This window comes from Uranotaenia lowii, chromosome 3, assembly GCF_029784155.1.
Source record: "Uranotaenia lowii strain MFRU-FL chromosome 3, ASM2978415v1, whole genome shotgun sequence".
NCBI classification, from domain to species: Eukaryota; Metazoa; Arthropoda; class Insecta; order Diptera; family Culicidae; genus Uranotaenia; species Uranotaenia lowii.
In genome coordinates, this window is record NC_073693.1 from 179,550,297 (window position 1) to 179,576,368 (window position 26,072).

Below are 26,072 nucleotides of genomic sequence, written 5' to 3' on the forward strand. Positions count from 1 at the left end.
AAATATATCGATAAAAGTTGATAAAACATACCGGAACATGTATTTAATGTATTTTAGGATCGATACGATCTGTGAATTTGTTTGGAAAAAGTATTGCGTTTGCACTTGCCCCCATAAACGGGGCAAGTGCAAACTTAGACATTTTTTCACAAAAATACCGTTGCTTTTTACCAATTTTTTTATTAAAAAGTTTTAAAAGGTTGATATTGATTAGAATATCGCCTCACCTATTTCAAATTAATAATGAATAATGATTTTTTTCCCCACGGGTTCGACACAAACGTAAAGAAGGCGGGCCAGAAGGATGGAAACCGATACCAAACCGTAGCTAACGAAACTTCAGTTTCAGGAGGCCACCACCGAACCCTAATGGAAAACTGTTATTGAAGGATACCCTCCTATAAACCCCCTCCTTTCCCTTAGTTAAAAATTTCTAACAGTTGAGTCGCCGTGACTATTACGGTCCCCTTCTCTACTAATCTAGTGAAACGAATACATTCGGCAAATTGAAACTATGTAAAAGTAAAAGGCCTTCAATAAACTAGTTGTAAATTAAAAAAATGATTTATTTTTTCAAATCTTATTGAAACGACCAGCTTTTGTAGAGAGCTCACATTATACATTTATTTTTAGCGAATAAGTTTACTAACGCCATTTCTAGTGTTTTCCCTGGGATTTTGTCAGTTAAAAACGAAACGTACAGAAAAAAAAAAACATTTTTCCTTATTAAGATTGTTTATTGCTAAGTAGTACAAAATACAATTTCACTGCATGTGTTGCATGCAACATAACAAACAATACACTCGTAATTGAATCTTTTCTCACTCTTGATGTACGTGTACTGTATTGCAGAAAAAGAATAGTTGGTTTGATTTATCTTACTAAATGCAGCACAGTTTCAAAAACTTCAAGTTTAGCTACCCCAAGCTGCTGATCAATAGTACGAAAAACTGTCTTATGGCTGCTTCAACTCGTTACAAAAAATAAATAAAATTTATTACTATATAATAAATATAGTATTAGTGGGGGGTTTCCCTCAGCTTTGAAGGAACTTGAAGGAAAATATCACGCTTCGTTCTACCGCTCTTGGTTCGACCCGTTGGACATCGTGTGGTTGGGGCTCAGTTCGTATCGAGTTTGTGGCAAGGCTAGCGTCTGCTTCCGTCGGGCGTCGAACAAATCTGAACAGTAGTTGGACACGACGATGGCGACCGTTGATCCTAGCACAGCACCGGCTAACACGTCGGACCAGTGGTGTTTGTAGTCGGAAATCCGACTCAGGCAGGTGTACCACGCCAACAGGATCAGCGAAAATTGCAGAAAGTGTTTCAATAGTTTCGAGCCCCGCCAATTCATCCGCGATTGCAGATAGATCTGGAAGAAAAAAATGGACAATTAAAGAATTTGAATTGTAAATTTGAAAATTAGTGTAGTTCCAAACAATATTTTTAAAAAATATTTGAAACTTACAGCGCAATACACTAGGGTGTACATGGAGAAACTGGAATGTCCGCTTGGGAATGATAGGCGCATCTCTTTCAGCATTCGAGGTGTAGACTTTTCGGCACTACACTTGAAATCTTCGATGTATCGGCCCTGATTTACTGGGTCCTTACAATTTGTACCATCTGGCATTACGGGATTGCAGACCTAAAACAAACAGTAACAATTGTTAAAATGTTAACAGATTTTTCAAGCGATGATTCAGAGGATGTTAAAGTTGGAAAATTATTCAGTCCAGAATGTCAGTGTCATATCTTTCTTTATCTCTCTATCCTATTATGTAGTGAAAAAATCGCTAGAGTTCGTATTAAGTTTAAGCATACATATAGTTAGTACTCTAACACCTAAAACAATTTTTAAGCAATTTTTTACGATGAATTTTAGCACAGTAACGTCGTCAAACAAAAGGAGAGAATGGGGTGACTAGGTCCTGTTTTAAGTTTTAATATTAGATATCTTTTTTTGTAAAAAATAATAAACTCGCAGTTTTTTCACAGTTTCTGACAGCAACGTTACTCGATCCTGTATACCAATTAAAAATTTATTCGTGAAGCGATATATTTTGAAAGTTAAGGGTGACTGAATCCTGATGACATTGTTGAATAAATAAATTTATAATAAATTAGGGAAGAATGACCCTGGTTTGTTAAACCCACAGTCACACAGGTAAAATAGTCACCTATTTTTTTGGAAAAAAAAATCACTTAAACTAGCCCCTCTGATCCCAACAATTTCACTTGCCATCCTTGACACCAAAATTGGCGTCTCGCCGTTACACGCACTCGATGCTTGATTTGCTAGTTTCTGTAATTCGAAGTTCTACTTTGACTGATTTGATGTTCTACTGAGTTTTTTTTACTTTGCACCGTTTAAAAGTTACGCCTTGAACTCAGTTTTACAGAGAACAATGTAGTTGTACGATCAATTTTGTGACTAACTGTATAGTGCACGCAGCGAAAAAAGCGCAAAAGACAAAAAAAAAACCCTTTTTGATTCAAAGCCCTTGTGTACATTGAAACAAAACCCAATTATCTTTGATTCAAGTAAATTAAGTATTTAACCGAATTTTAATAATGTTTGATACATGATCTTGAAATCGAAAAATTTAATTTGAAATTATAGATTTTTTAAACTAAAATTCAATGTGAAAATTTTTTCATTAGGATGATTTTATTTTTCGAAACAAACAAACATTTTTTCGAATCACGAAATGTCTACATTTTTAGGCGATTCCTAGAATTCCACCAGGTTTTCAAGTGTTTTAACGAAATTTTTCTCAGGCATTCACGAGCAAAACACAGGGGTACTACTCTTGTTTCGGTCACTGTAGGTAGCTCTTTCAGTATCTCACTTAAAACAACGTCAACGTAACAAATTTTATTAAAACAATTTGAAGCGGTTACTGTAGGACTGATTACGACTCCGGCTAAGCGATTGCAATGGAACTTTCTGCCAACAAACATAGTTCGATATCTAACAGTGAATACTTTCTATGCTTTGTACATAAATTTTAAAGTCGTTTATTGTAAGCATGATTTCAAGTTAATAACCTCCACGATAAGGTTTAAAATTTAAATAATAAAATAAAATAATTAGAATTTCTTCTACTTTTTCATTAAAGATTGGCTGCAACATCTAAAAATGTTGTCCTGAGAGCTTAGTTAGATAACCAATACGAGACATAACGAATGGTCAATAAATTCTCATTTTTAAACAATAATGAGATTAAGTAATTTAAATTTAAAACATACAAAAATGCATATTTCAGTAAAATCAATTAATAATTTGTCACAAATTTTCAAACGAAAGAAATCTGGAAGTACTAGAATTTTTAGGACCACATTAATAGAACCAAAGAAAGAATCCTTTCCAATTAAAATAAAAACGACTTTAAAGTGAAGAAAAGTATCATGAAATCAAACGAAAAATGAATTAGTTTCGAGGAATGTCATCTTTTGAATAAAAGAAAGGCGCTTTTGGGAATCGTATTTGAGGCCCTTGGAGCCAAAGGGGTATAAGATTAGCCTTCCATGTTGCCCGGATTTATCCGGTTTGCTCGGTTTTTCAATGAAATTTTGGATACTGCCTTGATTTGCCTTGAAATTTCAAACACTTTAATTAAACACTGCTGATGTGGTTCGAAAAAAAATATTTTGAAATAAATTTTCTTCACTTTTTCCTTAATTTTTTGGATCATTGTCTGAAATTTGCTCAGATTTGTTAAAATGGAAAAATTTAAAGCAATTGCCCGGTTTTTAATAAGTTCATTTAAAAAAAATATGCCTGGAACTGCCCGGCCCGGCTAAGTGCGAAAACAATTCTGGAATGCCTAGTTTCAATGCATAAAAGTTTATTTCGAGAAAACACGCTTTTAAGTTGTTGTGTTTGTCTTTGGCTGTGAAAATGAATCAGCTGACTACTGTTTGCAATACGTTTTCAGCATTTTTCTAGGATTTTCCAGGAGGACAACAACCCGAAACATCGAAGCAAGGCTTGTCGCTCGTGGAAAGAGCAAAAGGATGTCGTGACTTTGGATTGGCCGTCTCAGTCGCCTGATACCGCCAATCCAATTGAAAACGTTTAGGCTCAAATAAAAATGAAGCTTAAGAATCGACCTTGTATTTGAGGCAGCTTGTCGCCAGATTCACAAAATTTGGAGATCGTTTTCTGAGGAATATGCGCAAAATCTTGTCCGCGAAGATGGCAAGCTTTTATTAATGCTGAGGGTAATTGTGATTGTGATAAGTGATAGTGAGAGAAAACATAAAATTTCAATGAGATTCCTGTACATAATTCTCTTCATCCCTAATAACAAATTGTCAAATTAAAAAGGTCAGTCAGTTTTTCTAAATTATGTTTTCCTGTGTCCCATAATTCATGCATTAATTGATTGATTGCTGTCGAATAGAGGGGTTTATGTTCGCATCGATGCTTACTTACATCGAAAAAGTGAGGCCGTAACCGCCCGATTGTGTATTTCCCTACATCGGTCAACAGCTGGCTGCAGGCAGCCCCAAAGCCAAAAATTCCAATAGACTTGTACGATTCCACTACCCAAGACGGAATGTTGAAGCTGTACACCTTGAGCGGCTGTGCATCCTGCTTTTTCACGTGCGATCGGATCAGCTCAGTTCCGAGTATCTGGAAGTGAATAGGGAGACAGGAAAAAAAACAAAATATAAACATTTATTCGAGTGGGCTATAAGCTGCGAGAAAGGGTTCAGTGTTGAATATGTGTATATTTTCATTGTAAGCGGTAACGGTGTTCAATTCCGTGGGCCCACGATTGCGGTTTCAATTCTGTTGGGTTGCTGGGGACCACATGTGTGAGACAGTTTGGATGCTGTCTCTGGGCTGAACCGAGTCACCCGAGGGAGAGAAAAAGCGGAAATTCAATGATGAACAAGATTAATATGACATACCGTGACACTGTGACCAGCAATGGCTTAGTTATGGGTGAAATGTGGTGTACGGTTCGGCGCTGCGAAGTGGTTAGTTTAACGAGACGGCGCGGCGTGAATAATCCGCCCGCTGCACGCTGATTTTTTAATTGAATTGTTCATGCCATATTTATCTTTGCTTTAATTCAATTGCATAAAATTTATCGGTGAAGAAATTAAGGTTCATGAGTTCTCTTCTGAGGTAGGAAAATGAAATATTGTCGCATTTGAGTGCTGCTGGAGGGTAAAGAGAAAGTAAATTACTCGAGACATGATTGTGTTCGCATGGATTTGGGTTTTCAATCAAACCTAAATGGTATTAAAAAGAACCGCACATACCCACAGAATCACTCTATTATAACAATTAATAACCGTACGTTTATTTTTGGGGAAGCTTTTATGAAGATTCTAAAAGAGACTGCAAAGCTGCTATAAAACTCTGTTATAAAACAACGTTAAGTTTTGTAAACATTTCAAGTGATAAAAAGGCCCTTCTTAAAGAGGTTTTCTAGACAGGATCAAAACTACTTTATAAGGTTTTATAAGGGATTTCTCAAAAGCTGATTCCAGATAACGAATTCTGATTACTCAATTTACTCAATAAATCTTTTTTTTTCTGAAAGCTGTTTTGGATATGTGTTTCTTAAATATTCTGACCTAATAACAGTTTACAATTCCTTTATATGATCAAAAGACTTAAGAACGATAAAAGATAACACAGGGGAACAGCATTTTTGTAACTAAATATAAAATATTTTGGCGTCCTGAATTTGAATCGTTTGACAGATTTTTTCTATAACATCTAGTTTTGGGGATATGCCATTTGAAAATTTCGAAATTAACCAGTTTTGAGTTTATTCAATCAATGATAGCTGATGAATGATCAACCAACACAAAAAAAACTGATTTTGAATTCATGATTACCCTTTATTCAAGTGGTTTCCGAAGTACGAGAAAGGCCGATATTTGGATTTTGGATCTGTAAGTCCATTTTCACACAAAATTAACACAGTGGTAGCATTAGTTGATAGAGCTTTAAAATTGTCTAATGTGAACTATAGAGATGGAACACTAAGAACAGTACAGAATATTTTGAAAATAAATAACTATCCTCAACAACTTGTTACAAAAATTATAAAAGAACGAACCCACAAAATGTACAACAGTCTGAGTGAAACAGAAAATGAGCAACCCAAAAATTTTATTACAATTCCATACTGTGCAGGTCTAGGTGAGAAACTAGCCAGATATTTTAAACAATACGATATTAATGTAGCCTTCCAATCTTTAAACAAATGTAAGAACACTATTTTCACAAAAACTAAAGACAAAATACCAAAAGATAAAACAGCAAATGTGGTTTATAACATAAAATGTGGAGGATGTGAAAAATCCTACATTGGAGAAACAAGTCAATTCTTACAAAAAAGATTGGAACAACATAAAAACGATGTTAAAAACAAAAAATAAGAGGAACCGGACTTGCACAACATAGTATCGAGTACGGTCGTGTTTTTGATTTTAAAAATACCAAAATTTTAGAAAAAGTCTCGAAGTACAACACCAGAATCTGTGCAGAAATGTTTCACATTAAAATTAGGGGCGACAACGACGTTGTTAACAAACAGAAAGATTCAATTAACTTCAAATCAGCATACAACTCCATTTTATCAAAGATCAAGACACTGACAGATCAATGTAAACATAACATCAAAAACAAACAACAGACAGCGAATAACAATACGACGATCGGTAGATAAAGTAAGATAATTAGTTCTTGTAAAATGGAAAATTATACTATTAATAAAATTAATTTTAAGGTCCACTGAGGAGGAGCGAAACGCCAAAAGTAGCTCGAAACGTTTGGACCAACTTTCAAGTAATTTCGTTTTTATTTTCGCCGAAAAAAGTCGATGATAACATCAAACAATTCATCGCGGCGATTAACCAGTTAATCAATTTATTCAAGCAAGCGTTCAAAATTTATATAGAAATATTATAGTTTCAGAGAATCAATGCTTCATAAAATGAAATTCCACTAATTTTTTAAAACTCAATGCAACAAATTGTTTCTGGAATTACAAATAAACGTGTTTGAGTTTTTGATATTAAAGATTTCAGTGTATTCTACAACTTTGCTGGAAACTGTAGACCGTTTTCAATAATTCTTTAAGAAATAACTAAGGATTATTTTGGTTAAATTTCCTTGAAAATAACCTCAACATTCCCATATTCCACGAGACAGGGAGAAATAAACTAAAAGAAAATTTCCATAACTTGTTTCTTGGGAGTCGGAATTACTCGATCGAGGTCTTCGCAAAAGTTGATCATTGGATCAAAATCTTTATTTTCAATATATTTGTAATATTCCACACTGCCATTTTATAGGGATAAATAAATATTATTATCAGTGATGGTAAATTTCGCCCGTCACGCTTGACCCGACTAGTTTTGATCATCACGACTGGCACTGTTCTCAATTGACGGAGCCTCACTACTCGCATGACGGGTAAAGCACGACAACAATCAACATTTCTCCATCATCGACTGGCGAAGCTCCTACACATGGTCAAAATTTCTCCTGAGAGTGACTGGCAAATCTCTTCACACTTCGATCGGCTGCTGACGGCAGGTACAACTAATTGAACGACTTCACTGAAAATCGAAAATACCCAAACTTGAGAACTGCCACCCGCCAAACCTAAGTTCAAAATTGACAACTTAAGTTTGTGAAAAAATCACAGCTTGCCAATACGCCAAATTTGTCCTTCAAGCGGAGAACTGTTTTTTTTTGGGGGGGTTTTGTTGTAAGCGCATCTGATTCTGTTACCTCCATCGATGGCAGATTTAGGTTTGGGGGGTAGGTTCAAAGCGAAGAACTGTTTTTTTTGGGGGATAACTTTTATTCCCGCTTCATTCGCAGAAAGTTTCGCATATACGATGATGTAGCTGCCTCTCTCAACAACTCTCCGGTGGTCGAGCGGTTAGCATCCTGAGATGGTAATCGCAGAGCCATTGCAGGTTTGGGTGTGATTCCCGTACCAGCTGTAATTTTTTTTTTTATTTTGATTTCCATTTTATTGCGGTATCAGATTTTGGGGGATGAGTTCTCCTTTAAGAGCTTAACTTTGGGTTATGCCTCCAATAGCCAAACCTGTAGGGAGGGAGTTTCATTCGGGTTGGCGGGGAAAGTTCTCAAGTTTCTGTATTTTCGAAGTTCAGTGTTGCTGGCAGAGAGCAACAATAGCAATAAAAACTGAAAACGAGCTTGCTGGCAGGAGCAACAATAATAATAAATGCTTTTCTTGTTCCTCTTCGGTCGTCTTCGGCTTGCTGGCAGGAGCAACAATAATAATATATGCGTTTCTTTTTCGTCATCGGTCATTTGAATGCGATTGCTTGACTAGGTTATTATTTTAGCTTCAAATGAATGGGGAATGAATGACTGGCAAACGAAGTGACTGGTCGTTAAGGAACAGTCAATTGAGTTTGACGAACCAAGAGGCTTCACAGTCACAGCTCCACGCCTCATGACGATGACTTTTGCCAAGCCTAAGTATTATTATTACGCAAAAGTGTCCCATTTGACTTTTGGGGCCTTTTTACTTTTTTGCTGGAAACGGGCTCTTTGAGTTTTAACTTTCCAATTAAAACACGAACAAGATACGAAATTTTCATCAAGTTGATTGTCTCTATGTTGAGTTAGTTTCAAAGCAATAATGTCTCACTAGGCAACACTCTATAAAAAGCATATTTTATAAAAAACTGCTTTATTGTTATATATTTGTTATATTTGCTAACGTTTTTAAACAGTTAAATTTAATGTTATCCATGGAGAAAAATGCTGATGAAGTGGTTGGGGTAGGAGCAGGAAGAATCTGGAATAATTTTCCAAACTCTCTATTACACCAGTTTTTGTGAAAATTTAGCAAGTATTTCAATTCAGAAAATGTTGTTCACACGCATCATTGTTCACTTTGTTCAGCTGTCGAAAACCAGTGCGCCCGACCCCAATTAAACGAAATTCAAATACACACAAAAAAAAAGCATAGTAAAATTACTAAATCCGTGGTTTAAACGAACAACAGGCGACCATATTTTTGAGTCAAATATGTTTTGTTGTTTATAATACCATACGCATGGCTATTTTACCATGTGCTCAATTTGGCTGCGCATAGTAAATTCGACTGCATTTTAGTAAAATTGTCAATGAAATGATGCATTGTTTTACTTTGTCCCTAGTAAAATTAATATGTTTCATGATGAAACTAGTGAGTGTTATGATAAAGATTAGGAGGAGCGAGGAGCTTGATTTAAATAGTAAAATGACTATGTATGTTTGTTTGTTTATTTGCATGCATGCATTATGACATTATTTGAAACATGAAAATTCACACTTCCGAAACACGTCGGTCAATGTTAGTGTGTTCTCCCGATGCTCTGGAATGATTTTCAAAGTTATGTAACTATAAAGCAGCTCAAAATTAGTTTTTTTTACAAACGGGTTTGATGATTAATGATCCTGAATTAGTGTAAACAACAAGAATGTTTACCATAGTAAAATTATCATACGCACTTATGTTTTTGAGTCAAATATGTTTTGTTCTCAAAAGTACGATGTGCCTAGTATTTTGTTGATATGAATTGGTGCCACAATGTCAAAATTACTATGCGGACGGTAGTTGTGATAGAAATGATGATGAAATTATCATGACCATAGTATTTTCGACAACAAACATTGAGAGTTATCGTAAATTACCAGGTACATAGTAATTTCAATATTGTTTCATGCGCACTTTCACAAAATCGATGTTAAACTTTTCGTGGTTGAAAATACTATAGCGCTGAAATGGTAAAATTATCATGACAGCGTCTTTGGGATGACCACTCAATTTTTTTCCGTGTAGTTAGAACTAAAGAAACTATAGTAAACAAAAAGGCGCAATCTGATCCCTTTTGAAATAATGAGCTTGTAACCCTTCTGTAGGGCTGCCTTTAAGACTGCTTGGTTTTGCTCGATTGGAATGACACTGACAGAAAATCAAAAATTCCAATCGTGACATTTCGTCTTTTTGTTTACTATAGGCTCGTTAGTTAGAACCAACGAAATAAAAAGCAGATACTTATATACCTTAAAATTTCGAATCAGTCAAGAGTTCACCTGCAACCCAACAGCACTTTGGAAGCAAAATGGTTCTGGATAGGTTGTAACGGGTACACTATCTATTAGTAGAACCAACAACAGAAATTCCTTTATAACATTTAAATTACTTATCTAAGAGCCAATTAGAAACTAAATACAATGAAACAACAACAATAAAATTAATTATTTATAAAATACCTCCACTTAGTACATAAAATTAAAATAAAGATTTCAAAGAGTAAAATCAACGAAGAAAGTTGAGCGAATAAATCCTCCTGCCAGGTACCACCCTAAAATAATCATTAACTTGATCATCATTAACATCAAAGCGCGCCTGTAGATGTATTCGATCACCCGACACATTTTTGGAGTAGAAAGTATGGTTTAGAGAGTCATCTTCCAGATGATCACCAACTGCAAGCTTGTTGTGCACCAGGTGAATGACCTCTTTCGGGATGCCTTTGTGCACCTAAGTTTGAAAGAGAAAAGGTTTGGTTTTTGGACTCGGATTTGGAAGGGGAAAACAAGGCTGCATTGTAAAATCGCGAAAAAGAGAGTTGTTTGTTTAACTTCTCGATAAGGTCTTCGTATCGGGTAGTTCCGGTACGAAGTTGAACTAGATTCAAGAAGGCTGATTGCAAATGCGACTTCCTGAATCACTTAATCTTGAAATTCAGTAGGGTGAAGACCGTTTAATTCGCGTGGTAATTTTTAATAGTCAAACCTGTGATCCGTGGACCAGTGTTCTGGTTACTAATTAGACCCTTTTTGTGTTTTCCGCGTAGCTTACACTTAGGTGAAATAGCAGGAAAGTGTAGTGCCAAAAAAGCGAATAAAAAGTGCTTATTCAGCCAGGTAAGGTGCGAGAACGCTGGTACAACGCCGGACGATATATAAAACGCCGCTTGTTTTTGCGACAGGTTTGAGAAGCCCACTACAGCTTTCTCAAGCAGCCGTTCATCGACCGTTGAACCCGCCGTGACGATCCGGAAACCTCCCGAGACGACCCAGAACCCACCAAGGCAACCAGGAAACCGTCTGTCGAAACAACACCCCGGACGGGCACGCAGCAGTGCCAAGGGTTTAGGTCAGCAGAATTTTCCTCTTTTTGGAAACGAAAATGCCTAACCGAAATCCGTTTACATACTAGCATTTGCAAACACCCTCGCAAAAGACTTCGATTTGACGAAATCTTCGACCAGCTGTGGCAGCCGGGAGATCTCGGCCAAAAAGTTTCGCTGAATGCATGGGATCACATTAGATCCAACCACGCGTTCAGCCATTATCACCTGCATAGCTGTTCATCATCTTTGCCGATAGCCCGTCACCAGCGCATCTGCCGGGAGAGCACATCGGCGGTTCACCGCACTTGGCAGCAGAACCAGGGAAACATCAAAAACCCCCGTTAGTATAAGGAAATAACGTGAGTACTCACCTATGGCCAACTTTGTTTATTAGCGATTGATCGCTCAATGTACATGTACAATTTTTATGAACGGCATGCAACTATAGCCGCTTGAGTTGCAATTTGCAAATTTCGTCCTACGGCAATTTTTGGACATGCAATCGATGTGATTTGGACTGGCGAGCCGGAAAAGTAGCCAATTTTCACCCCCGCAATGAAAAATCAAACCATTTGCATGAAGAAATTTTCATCATCGAGCGCACCGTAAAACGAACGAACAACCAAGCGTCTCCACCAGCAATAGCAGTTGAAAATCAAAACCAAAACGAAATTGTAAAACTAACACACGACAGTGGAGGCCGAAATAAAAGGGACCCAATAAATGCTAACTAAATCGTCTCAGGCATTTTGGACCGGAAACACTAGAGGGATGATGACATAATTGGGGCATTGGGAAGGGGGTCACAAGCTATTCGTTGTTGCGTTTACTTTCTTTACAGCGGTGATTGGCTGCGAATCCAATCACGGTCTTTTCTCATCCTGAGCAGGTTAAGAGGTTTGGAATTCGTCCGTTAGTTTTCAGCTTCTCTGGTTCAACTTTTTAGCGAGCAACGAATGATCCCCCTTTCCGTGATTTTGCGGGCTGTTCTCGTTTTCGGGGCGGATTCGAATTCGAAGCCGAAGTACGGATCCCTTTTCAGAGACCCTTCTGCTTCTTTCCCAAAATAGGGAACCAAAAAAGGAACTCACGTCCGAGTCTCATTCAGCTGGGCAAACCAAGACTAGGTGGGTGGTCTTCCGTAAGGAAGTGGCGCTTAAGCCACCCGCTAACGAAACGGAAGTGTGTCGGGGCTCTCGTTATAAGGTTCGGGAGTCGAAGTACCAGCTCTAGTTTAGTTGCACTCCATTGTACTCCACTTGAAGAATCGACCGGTATAAAAGAATTAACCGCACTAACAAAATCATTGAAACTTGGTCATAAAAAATGGAGGAAAAATAAAATTTGGAAGAATCACGAAGCAAAACACGACCGCGGAAAATATGCGACCGCACTCGAGCCAAGCCAACTTTTCCATCTGAAATCCAAAACAGTTTTTCTGTAATTTTGCAGTCCCCCCACAATCATTAGTCAATGAACGTATCCTTTTACCACAACATTTTCGTTTATTCGGGTGTTAGTTGACCAAATATCAAGCTTTGCATGAATTTCAGTCATTAAATACTTCCTCTTTGATTTCAAATATGTTTGTATTTTCAATTTTGTTAAAAAATAACGTAATTTACCGAAACAATCAACGTTTTTCAAAACCACAATTTTAGGTCAAAATTGTAGCTTGTTACAATTATTAGTCAAATGGCCCACAATTATTAGTCACATAGAAGTCCATAGCAACACCCGAATATCAACATGAAAATCAACAAGTTTCTGGCAAACATTCAGGGGCATTCTTCGATAGTACCTATACATTCAAGGGGCAATTGGGTTTAGGTAGCAACCAAGAAATGTTTTGTTTTGCTTGCGAAAAAGTGACCCATGATTGTGTGGAACTTGGTGGATTCTGTAACAATTATGGGTCACTTTTATTTTACCAAATAATATTGAATTTTCGCATTTAATTCGCTCAGTTTCGCTTGGAAAATGTAAACTCGTCCGTTGTGCTTTGAAGGGACCAATTTATTTGGTTGGAATCTTTGAAATATCCGCATAAGGGGCTTAACGGTTTACGATGTCAACCTTATAACATTGGAATTTTATGCGATAGTTCGATTGCTCATAGTTCACCTATGAGAAAAAGTATTCAAACAGCAATTTTACTGTTATCAAACGCACAAATAAATTTTTTAATGCATTTTGATAATATTGTCGATTAACTAAAAATAATAATATAAAATAATTTCTTTTATTTCACTAGATATCAATGGTTCTGATTTCTGATGATCGGTGACTAACTATTGTGTGTGACCCATGAATGTGGGGGGACTGTATACATTCTGTTAAAAAAGGACCTTTGAATCTGCATTGCAAGCGCAAAAAAGAAATCAGTCGGTTTTTTTTTAAATTTCATTTGATATCTACTGATTCTGAAAGAACATTCATTTATATTAAAATTATCTAAAAGATAACTTGACCAGCTCAAACGTATGCTTTAATGAAGTGGGACCATCCTCATCATCATCTAGATACGCAAAAAAAACTGAAACCTGAGATTACTAAACGTTAAAGAACTAACTTCGGAGTGCAATTAACTATTAAACCAAGATTTGATTTACTATTTAAAATTTTCAGCAAATAGTTGTGCTAGTAATCTTGCACCTTAAATGGGGTTCTGGATTCAGTATCAAGGCGAATCGAGATTTATGCTGTACCTTTTCAAACACAGTTAGTTGTGAAGCTATTGAAACATAATATTTGTATAGATTGGACCCGCCTTCATAAAATCGGTTCTGTCATGTTGATATCATTATTCAAAGTGATACAGTCTTCCAGACTTGTAGATGCACTCGAGTGATTAATTGTCTAAAGTTCAACGTGTAACAGAGTTGCAAGTTTTCAGATAATCATTTTATATTGATACTCACCGTGATGAGTATCAATCAAGCAGCACAATGAATTTCGTTGTGATGCTCCAAGCTTTCGATGTCAAACGAAATTCACTGAACATCACATCTAGAAAAAAATCAGAAATCCAGAATCCCATTAGAGAAATCTTCAGCTATATTCCCCACTTTTTCCCCTACTATTTTTTGACGACAGTTAAATTTGTAACGAATCCATGGAGTATTTGAATGTATCATAGATTGTGATTAGCTTTTCACACTAGCGACACGCCAAGTTGAACGACTCCAAACGCTTCGATATAAAAAAAATACAAAAGCGATGATTGGAGTTTATGGAAACTTTTTAATAACGAAAGTGTTAAAGCTCGTGATACCTATGTTTCAAAAAGTGTCTATGTACACAACACACTACCTTATAAATGTTGAGAACAACACTTTAGTTTTATAATATCATTTGCAAATACGGCGCTTTGGTACTAAACAATTTATAACATAATGTCATAGTCAAGACTACTTGAATGAAAAAAAAATTAAATTCAGTCGTTGACGCTTTGTTGGTTTTCAAAATTAAAAGCAACAATATAATATGGGATTAGGAGAAATATTTCTAATCGATTTTCTGGCTATTTTAAATCAATTATATAAGCTTGGTTAGCTAAACATAAAAATTGGCATAAAAAAAATAACATATGTTGAACTGTATTATGATCAGTCATCAAATCTCATGCGGTCTCTTCTTCAGAGCATGTTGTGTACGAGTGAAGGATAACTAAATTTGGAAATATTAATAAAGATCATGAATTAAAAAAAAAAATGCATCTATACATTCAGAATTAAAACCTACTTTTTTATATCAACTAAATGAAAAATTTAATGATTGAAGCCGTGATGTCCGAGATAAGCTGTCCTTTGTTTCAATTTTTTTTAAATTCTCTTTTCAAAAGAATTTTTTTTAACGTCCTTGGTCCTTGACATTCCTTCGCTGTTCCAAACTACTCATTGGTGGTGCATTTTTCTGCAGAAGTTTTGACAGTAATAGTCACTGTAAAACTGTAAAAGATCCGGAACAACCGTAGAGAAAACCAATTTTTGAAACCAACCTTAACATTCCCGATTTCACAAAAACCACTTCAAAATGATATACTAGGCTGTGAATGATCAATAAACAGTCTAAACTAGCCATTTTACTAAAATTGAACAGTGTTTTTTCCAAGGGTTTCACGAGTTTCTTTTAAAGGGCATTTTTAAACGTTCTCAAAAATCTTTTAAAAAAACCAGTTATGATAATTAAAGAACAATTCATTTCTGATGCATGTGTCTTAAAGCTAATAAGATAATAATAAAAAAATTTGAAGTAAGGCCGCTTAACAAAAGAAGCGATTTTTCAATTACTCCAAATGGTAGTAAAAAATATTTGATCAATCTTAATATTCAATGACACATCATATGCTTTTTTCTATTTTGAATTCTATAAATCTTCTGGAAACGCTCTTAATAGAATAAGTATTTTATCGGACATTAGATAGGCTGGTATGAATCATATCCTACTTTTTGGTGCGACGATAATGTTTTCTACTTCAGAAATTTCCTACAGGGAAGTTCAAACATCACGCGAGTCGAGATAATATTTGAAAAAGATCTGTGAGCCGGCGCAAATAAAACCGGCTTTCGTTCTCTAGATAAAGAAAATCTTTAAAATGCATAAAAAAACATTAAAATGTCTTTTTTAAATTGTAATAAAAAATATTAACCATTAGGATAGAAGCTACAAACCGCCGCTTTCATTTGAAAGGGAAAATTTAATTATTTCTTTATTTTTTTTTATTTGGTTTATAAATGCTTTTCACATGTGGTCGATTCCAGCCGGTTGCATAAGCTGGGATGCCATGCGTTTTAATTGGAATGGTTTTTTCGTTGGTTACAATCTTTTTTTTTATTTTTATATTTTAAAAGTTAATTTGTTTGGAAGATTAAGAAACTATTTTCTTCATTATTAAAACTCTACATAGCTACCTATAAATTTCAACTTTGTTTTTAAGGTTTCCGCTTCAAGTTAATGCAAAGCATACATATCTCGAATGCTATAAATAAAATCATGAAACTTTTTGCTGCAAAATTGACAAAACACTTTCGGTAATTAAAAGATACTAAATTTGTAAGATTAGGCCCAGTGGATCCTTATAATTTTAATTCTGAATGTCTTTCTCAGCTTAGTTGTCTTTGCGGTACTTTTTGTGTTAATATTTAGCTTTTAAGATTTTACTAATTTTTAATCTAGTTTCTTGTAATGTCCAGGAGATTTGAAATGTTTTTTTCTGGCAAGCAGATTAAGCCATTGGGGGTTTTTTGAAGAATTCTTGGGGCTTGGGCATTTCAATGTTTGCGATTCTTTTCCATTATTGCAAAGCTTTGCATTAACGTTTTTAAGAGATTTAAAAGTATATTACTGTAGGAAATACAATTTCATAACTTGCATGTCTTTAATCGTCTGAATACGGGCGAGACTTATCAACATATTTCAGTGCTAAGTTTGGTCATAAAAACCTTCTGCTCATCCTGTAAAACTTTCATTAACCTAAGACAGAAATCAAATCAAATTCTTACAAGTAATGATAATACATTCTTCAGAAAGATGTTTTAAAATCAAAACTTTCATTCACAATCAACGTTAACGTTTCACGCTGAGATTCAAAAAGGGAGAACCTCACTCGATAAAATCTTAATTAAATAGGATTTCGCAACTTTGCTTTAGACAGAAATAAAAAAAACGAATTATTATCATCAACCTGATTATACTGAGCTTTTAACAGTTTGTTCTCTATAAAAATGTTTAAAAAATGACCTTTAACATTCATCAAGTATAACTGACAGTTTTTAAAAAGTTGTGGTATGCTCAGCTTTTTCTGAACTATAAAACTTGTTTCATTGTTTCATTGTTCAAGAGCTTGCACAAATATTATTCCATGGCAACTCTGCCCTCCAAAAAGTAGTTTTTCTGCTCGTGATTCTCAGGCTGAGAAGGCGTTGATATTCAAGACAAAAACCGCTTGTGATACTCACGATGAGATTACCTAACATCACACTGAGATTCAAAAAGGGAAAATCTCACTCAAAAAAATCTCAATCTCATGAGATTTCGCAACCTTGACGTGTAAAGCTCGGCTTCATTGCGTCTAGCTAACTCTATCCTTAACTCTAGTCTTACTACGGGAAGCACATCACATCGTCAGAGTTGAGCTTAAAACGTGACTTATCTTTTCCTCTTCCTGCAATCTCAAAGTTGTCATGCCAGTGGCAGTTAGGTACTACTTTCTTAACGGGCGAGAACAGTGGTTGTCAACATTTTTAAACATCCAATTCAAAACTGAAACAAAAGTATGGAAAATTGACAATTCGGGTATTCGTCTAGAAAGAACTTCGATTTTTCATAAAACACCCATTGCAATTGGAAGGCAACGGGAATCGAACAGAAAATCACCGTTTTCGGATTCCGTCTACCACTGTAAACGGCTAAACAAAGAATGGTACAGCATCCCGAAGAAAGGGGTTAATGATATGCGGCATCACGATTTTCGATGCAACGAAGAATAGAAACATCATTCATCGTTAAAGGTTGCGGTAGATCAAGAACGCCTTCGACGTCCACACCCATATAGTTATTCTCCAGTCGCTTCGAGTTGATAGTAAAATGCTGGTTGGCTTGAGTACATGCCACAAATTGGAAAAAAGATGATAGCGGGAAGAAGGCCATAAATATGGAAACAAGTTCTAGCTAGAGGGTTCCAATTTGTGTGTTCAATAAAATGCACCTTTTTCGGTAATCAATCTTTTATTAATTCAACGATAAGATCTACACGTTTTGTCACTATATGTTACATTGGTTGATCTTATTTATTAGTTCGATATAGCAGTCATTTGCTGGAAATGAATAGTTTATCAATTCGAAGATAACGTATCAGAACGATTTGTTATTCATACAAAGTTGAAGTTTGTCTTTTGAAGTGTTTTCAGACGGTGTATAGGTAGGCTATATATACATTTAGGTGTATAAAATTAATTTGCAGTCCTAGCTTCGGCTGGACATATACTAACATACACATTTAGGTGTATAAAATTAATTTGTGAACCCACAGAGCCTTAACTCATTTCTGGCAGATAATTTGAGAGTAAAGGATTTGTTACGAATATCTTTAAATATTTGTTTAGGACATATCTGGGAGGTTACAGAAGGATTCAAACAAACAAACAAAAAAAAATATTAATTTGGAAAGAAAGAATCAGAAACTGGATAACAATGTGAAGGCTTGAGTAAAGTGCTGACAAAAAAAACAAATTGTCTGAATGAAAACTAATAAAAAAAATATCTGTAAGCAAATTTTCGTCCAACAAACTCTACACAACGGTTCTTTACAGCCAGCATTAACACTGCATTGGACAGAAGTTCTAATTGAATTCATTAAGCTAATAATATGACTCTCCTCCCCGAAGACTGCTCGTATCCGGTCATAAATTCTTACTGATTTTAGTCGTCTTTAAGACATTTCTAGTGTGCTTTTTCAACATGTTTTATCCGTGTATCACTGGAACCAAGCTAAATTTTGATTTTCATCAATTTCTTGTCGTCACGGTTGGCGATTAAAAAAAGTGAACACCATGCTGTCACCTAAGTTCTTTTGAAAATGTAAGCTCGATTTGAACGCGTTAGTTGTCCATGTGCGGTTTGATACTAAATTAATCCTCATCCCATATTTCGAGCGGACGCTTGTCATCTAAAAATAAACGCATCATATCATTTTCCCTTTGCCTTTGCAATTCTTTGGGATAAGCTGGAAGTTCTGTGTTTTTATCAATTTATCCTTTCGTATAATTTAGAATCAGGCCGAATTTTTACTGCTACATGTGGGAGTTCTTTTTATTTATTTTAACACTTTCTACTACATCACAAGTAGATGGGATTGATTCAATATTTTGAAAATAGTGTTGCAGTTGATTGAACATTACTTATGGACTACAGGACAACATAAAGTACGCAACAACGCATTCAATTTTCAATAACCGACCAAATATATTTTGTAGATTGACCCAAAAAACTGACTTTTGCCAAATTTCAACTCGATCAGACTTGATTGAGGTGTGCCTTGAAGCGCTCAAAGTTTCAGTTTTATGACCCTCAATAATCACCTAAGGGATCCGAAAAATCGAAATTTTCATTTTGATGCAAAATGCCTCAACAATGCATAAAATTCCCAAAAAGTCAATTTCATTCGAAGTTATTCTTCGCGAGAACACCAGATTGACGTTTTTTAACCTTCCAAAGCTGTTCGGAAATATGACCCGAAGCGCAAATTTCAATCATCATAATCATCATTCCAATATACTGAAGAACTGAAATTTTTGAGAGACTAAGTATGTTCTATGTATGTTTTCCCAATGCATGGAAAGTTGCGGCTATTTCTCCGATACACAAATCCGGAAATGCTCACAGCGTGGAAAACTACCGGCCAATATCGGTTTTAAATGCAATAGCGAAGATTTTCGAAAGTCTGATGCACGAGCGAGTGTATGCAGCTGTTAAACCTTTGATCTCGGAAAATCAACATGAATTCGTCAAGAAAAGGTCAACAGTAACAAATTTGATGTGCCAGGTGGATTCAGTTTATATTAGGCTTACCAGATACTTTCAGAAAAAAGCGGGACATCGCCGAAAAAGCGGGACATTTCAGATACTCTTAAAATCCTTATTTTTATACCCATTCGTACATATGTATATGTTCCTTCAGGTAAAATAGTTCATAGAAAGTATTAAAAAATTAACGAATAAACGAAATTTGTTCAAACAATTGAATTTTCAAGAAATATTCCATATTTGTTTACTGCGAACACTCATGTCGAAAATTTTGTAGTTCTAAGTGATTTAACATCCGGAATTTGAAGAAAGTTTAAAATTTTTTGAATAGTCATTTATGATCATCTACCAAGTTTATTTAATTCAACTCATCCATTCATTCATTGTTCGGTTGAAAATAGGTAGTTTATTTTCATTCGGTAGTTATCCAGAATTTGATTTTTCCTTAAGTTTTACATTCAAAAAATTCTGTTAGGATTCCGGAGAAACATCTGGAGTTATTTATCATTTAGATGAAACATAAAGAGTAATTTCTTCAATCAAAAAATATTTACATCGCTTTAATGTGTTAAAAAACGCTTCACTGAACCAGATTGTTTTGGTGATAACAAGATAAGCCCGGTTTTAATCGGACTTGCCCGAATTTTTTACCCAAAATTTAGGAAAAGTTCGGTCCGACCAGTCTTCCGAAAATCAATCAAAACAAACACTCAGGATGCGTTTCCTGTTGGAAACATTCTGATTGTACAATGGGATAGCGCCTCTCGCAACTGCTTCGCCTGGCTGGTATGCAATCTCGATCAGCGCTCCTATCAGCTATGCAAACCGAGTCGCATCATTCAGAATCATCGGTTTAGCAAACATCGCATATCGGAGATGAGTGAGATACAAACTGATCCATTTTGAATGTAGCTCACTCAGTATCTGCCTGAATTATATGAAATTCAAAATTATTTTTTGCAGGACGAGAAAAATCAAACAGTTGTGCGGGACACCATAAATTCTCAGTAGTTTTAACGTGACGGACGACAGTTTAATAAGAGAACTTGTAAAAATTGAAAAACACGGTGAAAGTGAACATCTTTCCCTCACAAACACAACTACAATTTGATTTTGATCATACTGATGTTAAAAAACGTTATAACAACAAATAAATTTATTAATTTGCTATATATCAAATCAAACAAAATACGCTAAGGATCGGCTTCATGTATCACTCACTCACTGCCTGATCCATTCACTCCTGATCGAAGACATTGCGCATTGGTGAGATTCCAATTTGATGATGGTGCTGCACTGTTTTGACAGCAAGCATCGTGCAAGGTGATCTGCATTTTAGCGATGAATTGAACGATCGATGATCGGGTAGGTCCAGTAGCAATCAATAACGAAACCCGACCGCTGTACGTTCAGGTGCGAAGTGCAATCAGAAACATTCATTGAAAATGAGTTATTTTCGGAACATTTTCGGAACATTGGGTCCGACCCGGTTTCCCGGTTTTCGTAGGAAAAAGCCTGGATTATGCCTGGATCACTTTTTTTTTCAAAATTGAACAAAAAAAACTTAAATTGAGTTATTAATTTTTTTTTATTTAATCATCCAAAAAACGATTTTTTGAGCAAGTTTTATCTAAATAATATGAAATATTTGAATGATTTTCTGTGTTGAACCAATGAATTTTAATTGAGGCTAAATTAAGGTGGTTCCAGTATAAGTCAGTGAAACTTCTTAAAAGTGTTATTTAATTTTTACAGCCTTATAAGTTAGAATAAAATGACAGGAGTTGAAATTGATCGAGGAGAGATTTTATTAGAAGCGTTTTCATCAAGCACCAACTATTTTGAAGTGGTAGGATTGGAGAAGATGTTTTTTCAGAAAAAACGGGACATTTTGAAAAATAAGCGGGACGGCGGGACTTATTATAAAAAAGCGGGACATGCCCCGCTTTTGCGAGACGGATGGCAACACTAGTTTATAATCTACAGGTAAAGTTTCCCCGAAGGGATATTTTGCGAACAGCTTTGGAGGGTTAAGTGATTTGGCATCAAAATTGAAATTTCGATTTTTCAAAATTCGTTTGGCAAGTGATCCCCGCTTAAGTGATTTTTGTGGGTAAAAACCGAAACTTAGAGGCACCCCGAAATTAAGTCCGGTTGAGCTGAAATTTTTCACAGGTGTATATGGTCGGTTTTCAAAATTCGATCATAACATTATTCCCTTTTTCATTTTTATGCACTATCGACTGGTGTTTTTTAATGAGTTACATACAATATTCAAACATATCCAAGCATCCAAGCTGATGGAATTCCGCCCAATACTTAGAAAATTGTGTAGACGCTATGTGGAAGCCACTCTCAGTTATCTTGATAAACTGGTGCACTGGTAAGTTTCCAAGTGCTTGGAAGAAGTCGGATATTCTGGTGTCACAGAGACTTTTGTATGGCGCTAAGTAGTATGACCGGACACCAAATAGTTGTCTATGACCGGACAAGAAAATATTCAAGATTATAGATGATTTCAACTTGAAACTTACATTTTTCATCTCTATAGCACTCTCGAATGGTTAGCAGAACATAAGGATTCAATAACGAAACTATTTTGGTCCTCTGAGAAACTTTAAATTTTGATGTCCGGTCATAGACAATTTTTCTTTACTTTTTCCGAAACAAATGTTTCATTCTGGTTTGTCAAAAGAAATTTTATGACTGGCTTCATAGAACGTTTAGTATTGGAAAACACATACTCACAAGACCTGTGCAAGTGATTTCAGTCATTTTGCTACGTTTTTGTGCCATTGATGACAACTTTGGTGAAGTAATTCGTAGTGTCCGGCCATAGACAACACTTTTGGAAATGAGTGAAAACTAACATGAAATGATTTCTCTTGCCACATGAATATTTTGTAAGCTTTTTTTTTTTTCTAATATAGTTAAGTGATCATAATATTGATACTCTTCAAATCAGTAGAGGAACCAATATTTACAAAAATCTATTTTTGAAGTTATTGCTTAAAAACCTTAAGTGTCCGGTAGTAGACAACTTCCCCCCATTTCTATTCATTAACACGGATTTTAGCCAGGACGTTCAACTAACACAAAATTATAGTTCCCTTTATTCTGTATTCGGACCATAGAAAAAAGGGGGTCTGGTTGCGACAGTAGACTGAGTCGATTTGGGGTCATTTTTGAATTTCTCAAACCCTGGGGTCTAAAAAGCTTCGTTTTGGTTCAAAACTCATCCATGATTTTTTGCAGAATTTTAAAAAAACATTTACATATGGATGTATTGTTTTTAAGATTATGACCACAAAAAAATTAAAAAATAAGTGTAAAAACCGTACTTTTCAATCGTATATTTACACATTTTGGCACCATTAGAAAATACGAAACACAAATTTTTAACGAATTTTTAAAGGTAGCAGTGTACTTCTGTACCTATGCACTGCTCTAAGTGAAAATATGAACTTGATTTGTAATCGCAATTTTATTTTTAAATTTCCAATATCATATTTGATCGAGCTTTTAAAATGATTCCAGTTCGGAAATCTGAATATTTTACAGAATATGAACCCTAATATTAGATTTGGAGTTCGAATCCCATTTTGAATTCGTAACAGATGACAAGTTTAAGGACGACTAATGTTGTTTATTTTCCAATCTTCTATGACTAGGCATACAATGCTTATCCAATTTATTTATGGAGAGTTTTTACCATCAAACGCAAGAACGAACTTGCAATTTTTTTTTATCAGATCTCAGAAATTAGTGGAAATTAAACCTTTTTGAGAATGAGCAAAGATTTTCCATGAGCGTCAACAGTCTTTGGATAAGTTCTTAGGACTAGTGAGCTTGAAAACTAAGAGTTATTCTTTATTCTTCTTAATTCCAATTTTTGTAAATTAGGTTGATGGTCCACCTTGCGTACAGTTCAATTGGTATTTTTATATTTTTTTGTTTAACTTTGTTATTACCTATTTTGGAGCCATGATGAGAACGTTATTTATAAGAAATTGTAAATTTTACTTAATTGCATATTTTATAAAGTTGTATATTGAAAAAAAAACCACACCATGATGAACGATTGTACTGTTAATGAAAAGTTCATTAAAATTGTTAAGCCCAGTTTAGCTTAAAAACGTAAACAAATACACACGCACGCACAAATACAATTACAGCTAAGTAAATCATCGAACTGAACCGATAGTTATCAAGAAAAAGGGGTCTAGAACTCATAATTTATGATATCACCACGATCGACGACTAAACCTTTTGTAAGACAGACAAAAATACTTATCAGTTCGGCTTGTTTATTGAATCCTAATTTATCATGATTTTTATAGTCGCGGTTTCCTGAAAGGTGGAAGAAAAGTTGGAAACCCTTTGCCAGGTATTATCCATTCTCTAGATCATTGTTTAAGTCCTAATTAGTGATGTACCGAATATTTGGACGACCGAATAACACCCAAAAACCGTTAGCCAAATATTCGGCTCACCGAATAGTTGATCTAAATTTGCGGCCTAATTTTTTTTTTATTTTATACAATAACAGACTTGCCAAAAATTTTAAATGATGTTGGATATTTTAAAAAAATTCCAAAAGAAATCTTAAAAATCTTAAAAAGCTACACAATCGCCAAAAACTTAGGATTTCAGTTTAAGATCTTAGGTTTATCCGTGTATCTTTCACTGTAGATCATACTGGAGAAGCTGATAAGTATCGCACATCGCTTTATAATGTGATTATCGTTTATTTCTGATTTGCTTGGATATATCCGGGCTTGCCCATAAATTCAGTTTATGATTCGAATCTGGTAAAGATGCCCAGATATTGTTGAAAACCTTCCCAGATTTTGATTGGATTTATTTTCTATCATTCGAGGTGTTTAGTGTTGCAAAAATAAAGCATTGCCAAAAGTTTATGCAGAATAGAAAATTTATAAACATGTAGATAAAGGTTTCTATCAATAGTCTTCGTTGGACAACCAACGCTATCACCTTAATTTTTACGACCTTCAGTTCATAGCATATTCCAAATTATTCAAATTAGCTAAAGGATTTTCACTCACTTTTCAAGAGATTTTGCCGGTTTTGCAAATTATATTTCCGCTAGATTGGAAACTTTGCTGCAATGATCATTGACAAAAAAAGAGATTAGATTTTCGTAGCTGTGGAGCTACGTTGGAGGACAGAAGCAAGATTCAAAGAATCTTCTGCTGTGCGCACATGCAATAGGACTTTGTTCTCAAGTACATCGACGAATGTTGTGGTTGAATTCCATTGATCCCTCGAAATGATTTATTGTATAGGGAAGCAAGCGAGAGACAGAAAAAAAAATACAAAGCGAATTGTCTTCCAACGACTTTTTCGAAATAAAAACCACGCCCGGCAAACAGTCGGATGTGTGCTAATGACAAGAGCGGCGATTTAGTAGTTGGTTTATTATGAAACTGGTCTCAGAAGCTTAACCGGAGGCAACATAGCGGCCTTGTTCCCTTCTTCTTATACTATACCTATGTCGTATAAGCGCACTGCATTCGGATGCAGCTGAGATGAAAGCATCCCGACATATGTTTGTGCTTGTTCTTCTGCGTATTTATGATAAAGAACGTTCGCTCGTGCCCGCCTTAATCCGATGCGTGAACCGTATAGTGGCAGAAATCCTTTGGACTGTGCGCGCAACCGTATATATTTCGGTAATCCGCCAAATCTCTATGAGGCGTGGTGCATGAATGGAACCATTCTATCGCTTTGTTGTTCGTTTTATGCTCAAATAATCCGTCAAAACAAACATTTGGCTATAAAAGGTAACAACACCAAATAACATGCTGTAAGGAGAAGCTGTTTTACGATGCATCGCTTTATGATATTTGTCTCATGGGAGCGTCGCATTCCCGGTAGTTTTTCCCATTTATTTTCCATTCTTTATTGAAATAACACTACGAAAGCCAATGCAAGTGCTGTACAATGGAATAACCGATTAATTGATGTGACATTTATCGGGACGTAACTCGTAAGACCGTAAAGGTTCATTCACTCTCAGATAAGCTGATTGAAAGTAAACACAAACAGTTTGTGACGATTAAAATACCTAATCTACGAAATGGGTTTATGTACCTAGCTTAAAATTGTATTCATCTGAAGTCAATCACTACATTTGATCAACCTTCACTTTTCTCTAATTTCTCCTGTTAAGCTGGTGCAGACACTTTCGATTCCCTTGAGTTGTTCCAGGAATCTTAAGGCTGTGGCATTGTAATTTGATGTTTGAACTTCTGTTTGCCCTTTAGTCTTTAATTTAACACTCAAATGGACAGTTTCTTCATTCCGAGAAGATATCAGACCCGGTTTGCCCTTTTCCCGTGTCGTCCGCAGTATTTGAATCATGAAATACGCCGA

At 35.4% G+C, this 26,072-nt stretch overlaps 1 protein-coding gene across 1 annotated transcript in view; it reads right to left on the reverse strand.

Annotated features, from left to right (window-relative positions):
* Window positions 1-716: 716 nt before the first annotated feature.
* The window catches only part of LOC129756459 (putative phosphatidate phosphatase), a 55,713-nt gene continuing 30,357 nt past the window's right edge, over window positions 717-26,072 (reverse strand). Inside the window, exons 5-7 of the mRNA XM_055753350.1 lie at window positions 4,444-4,644; window positions 1,471-1,650; window positions 717-1,374 (exon numbers count right to left, since the gene is read on the reverse strand). Of these exons, the coding sequence (XP_055609325.1) occupies window positions 1,078-1,374; window positions 1,471-1,650; window positions 4,444-4,644 (678 nt within the window). The 3' untranslated portion in view covers window positions 717-1,077. The remainder of the gene's footprint in view (window positions 1,375-1,470; window positions 1,651-4,443; window positions 4,645-26,072) is intronic.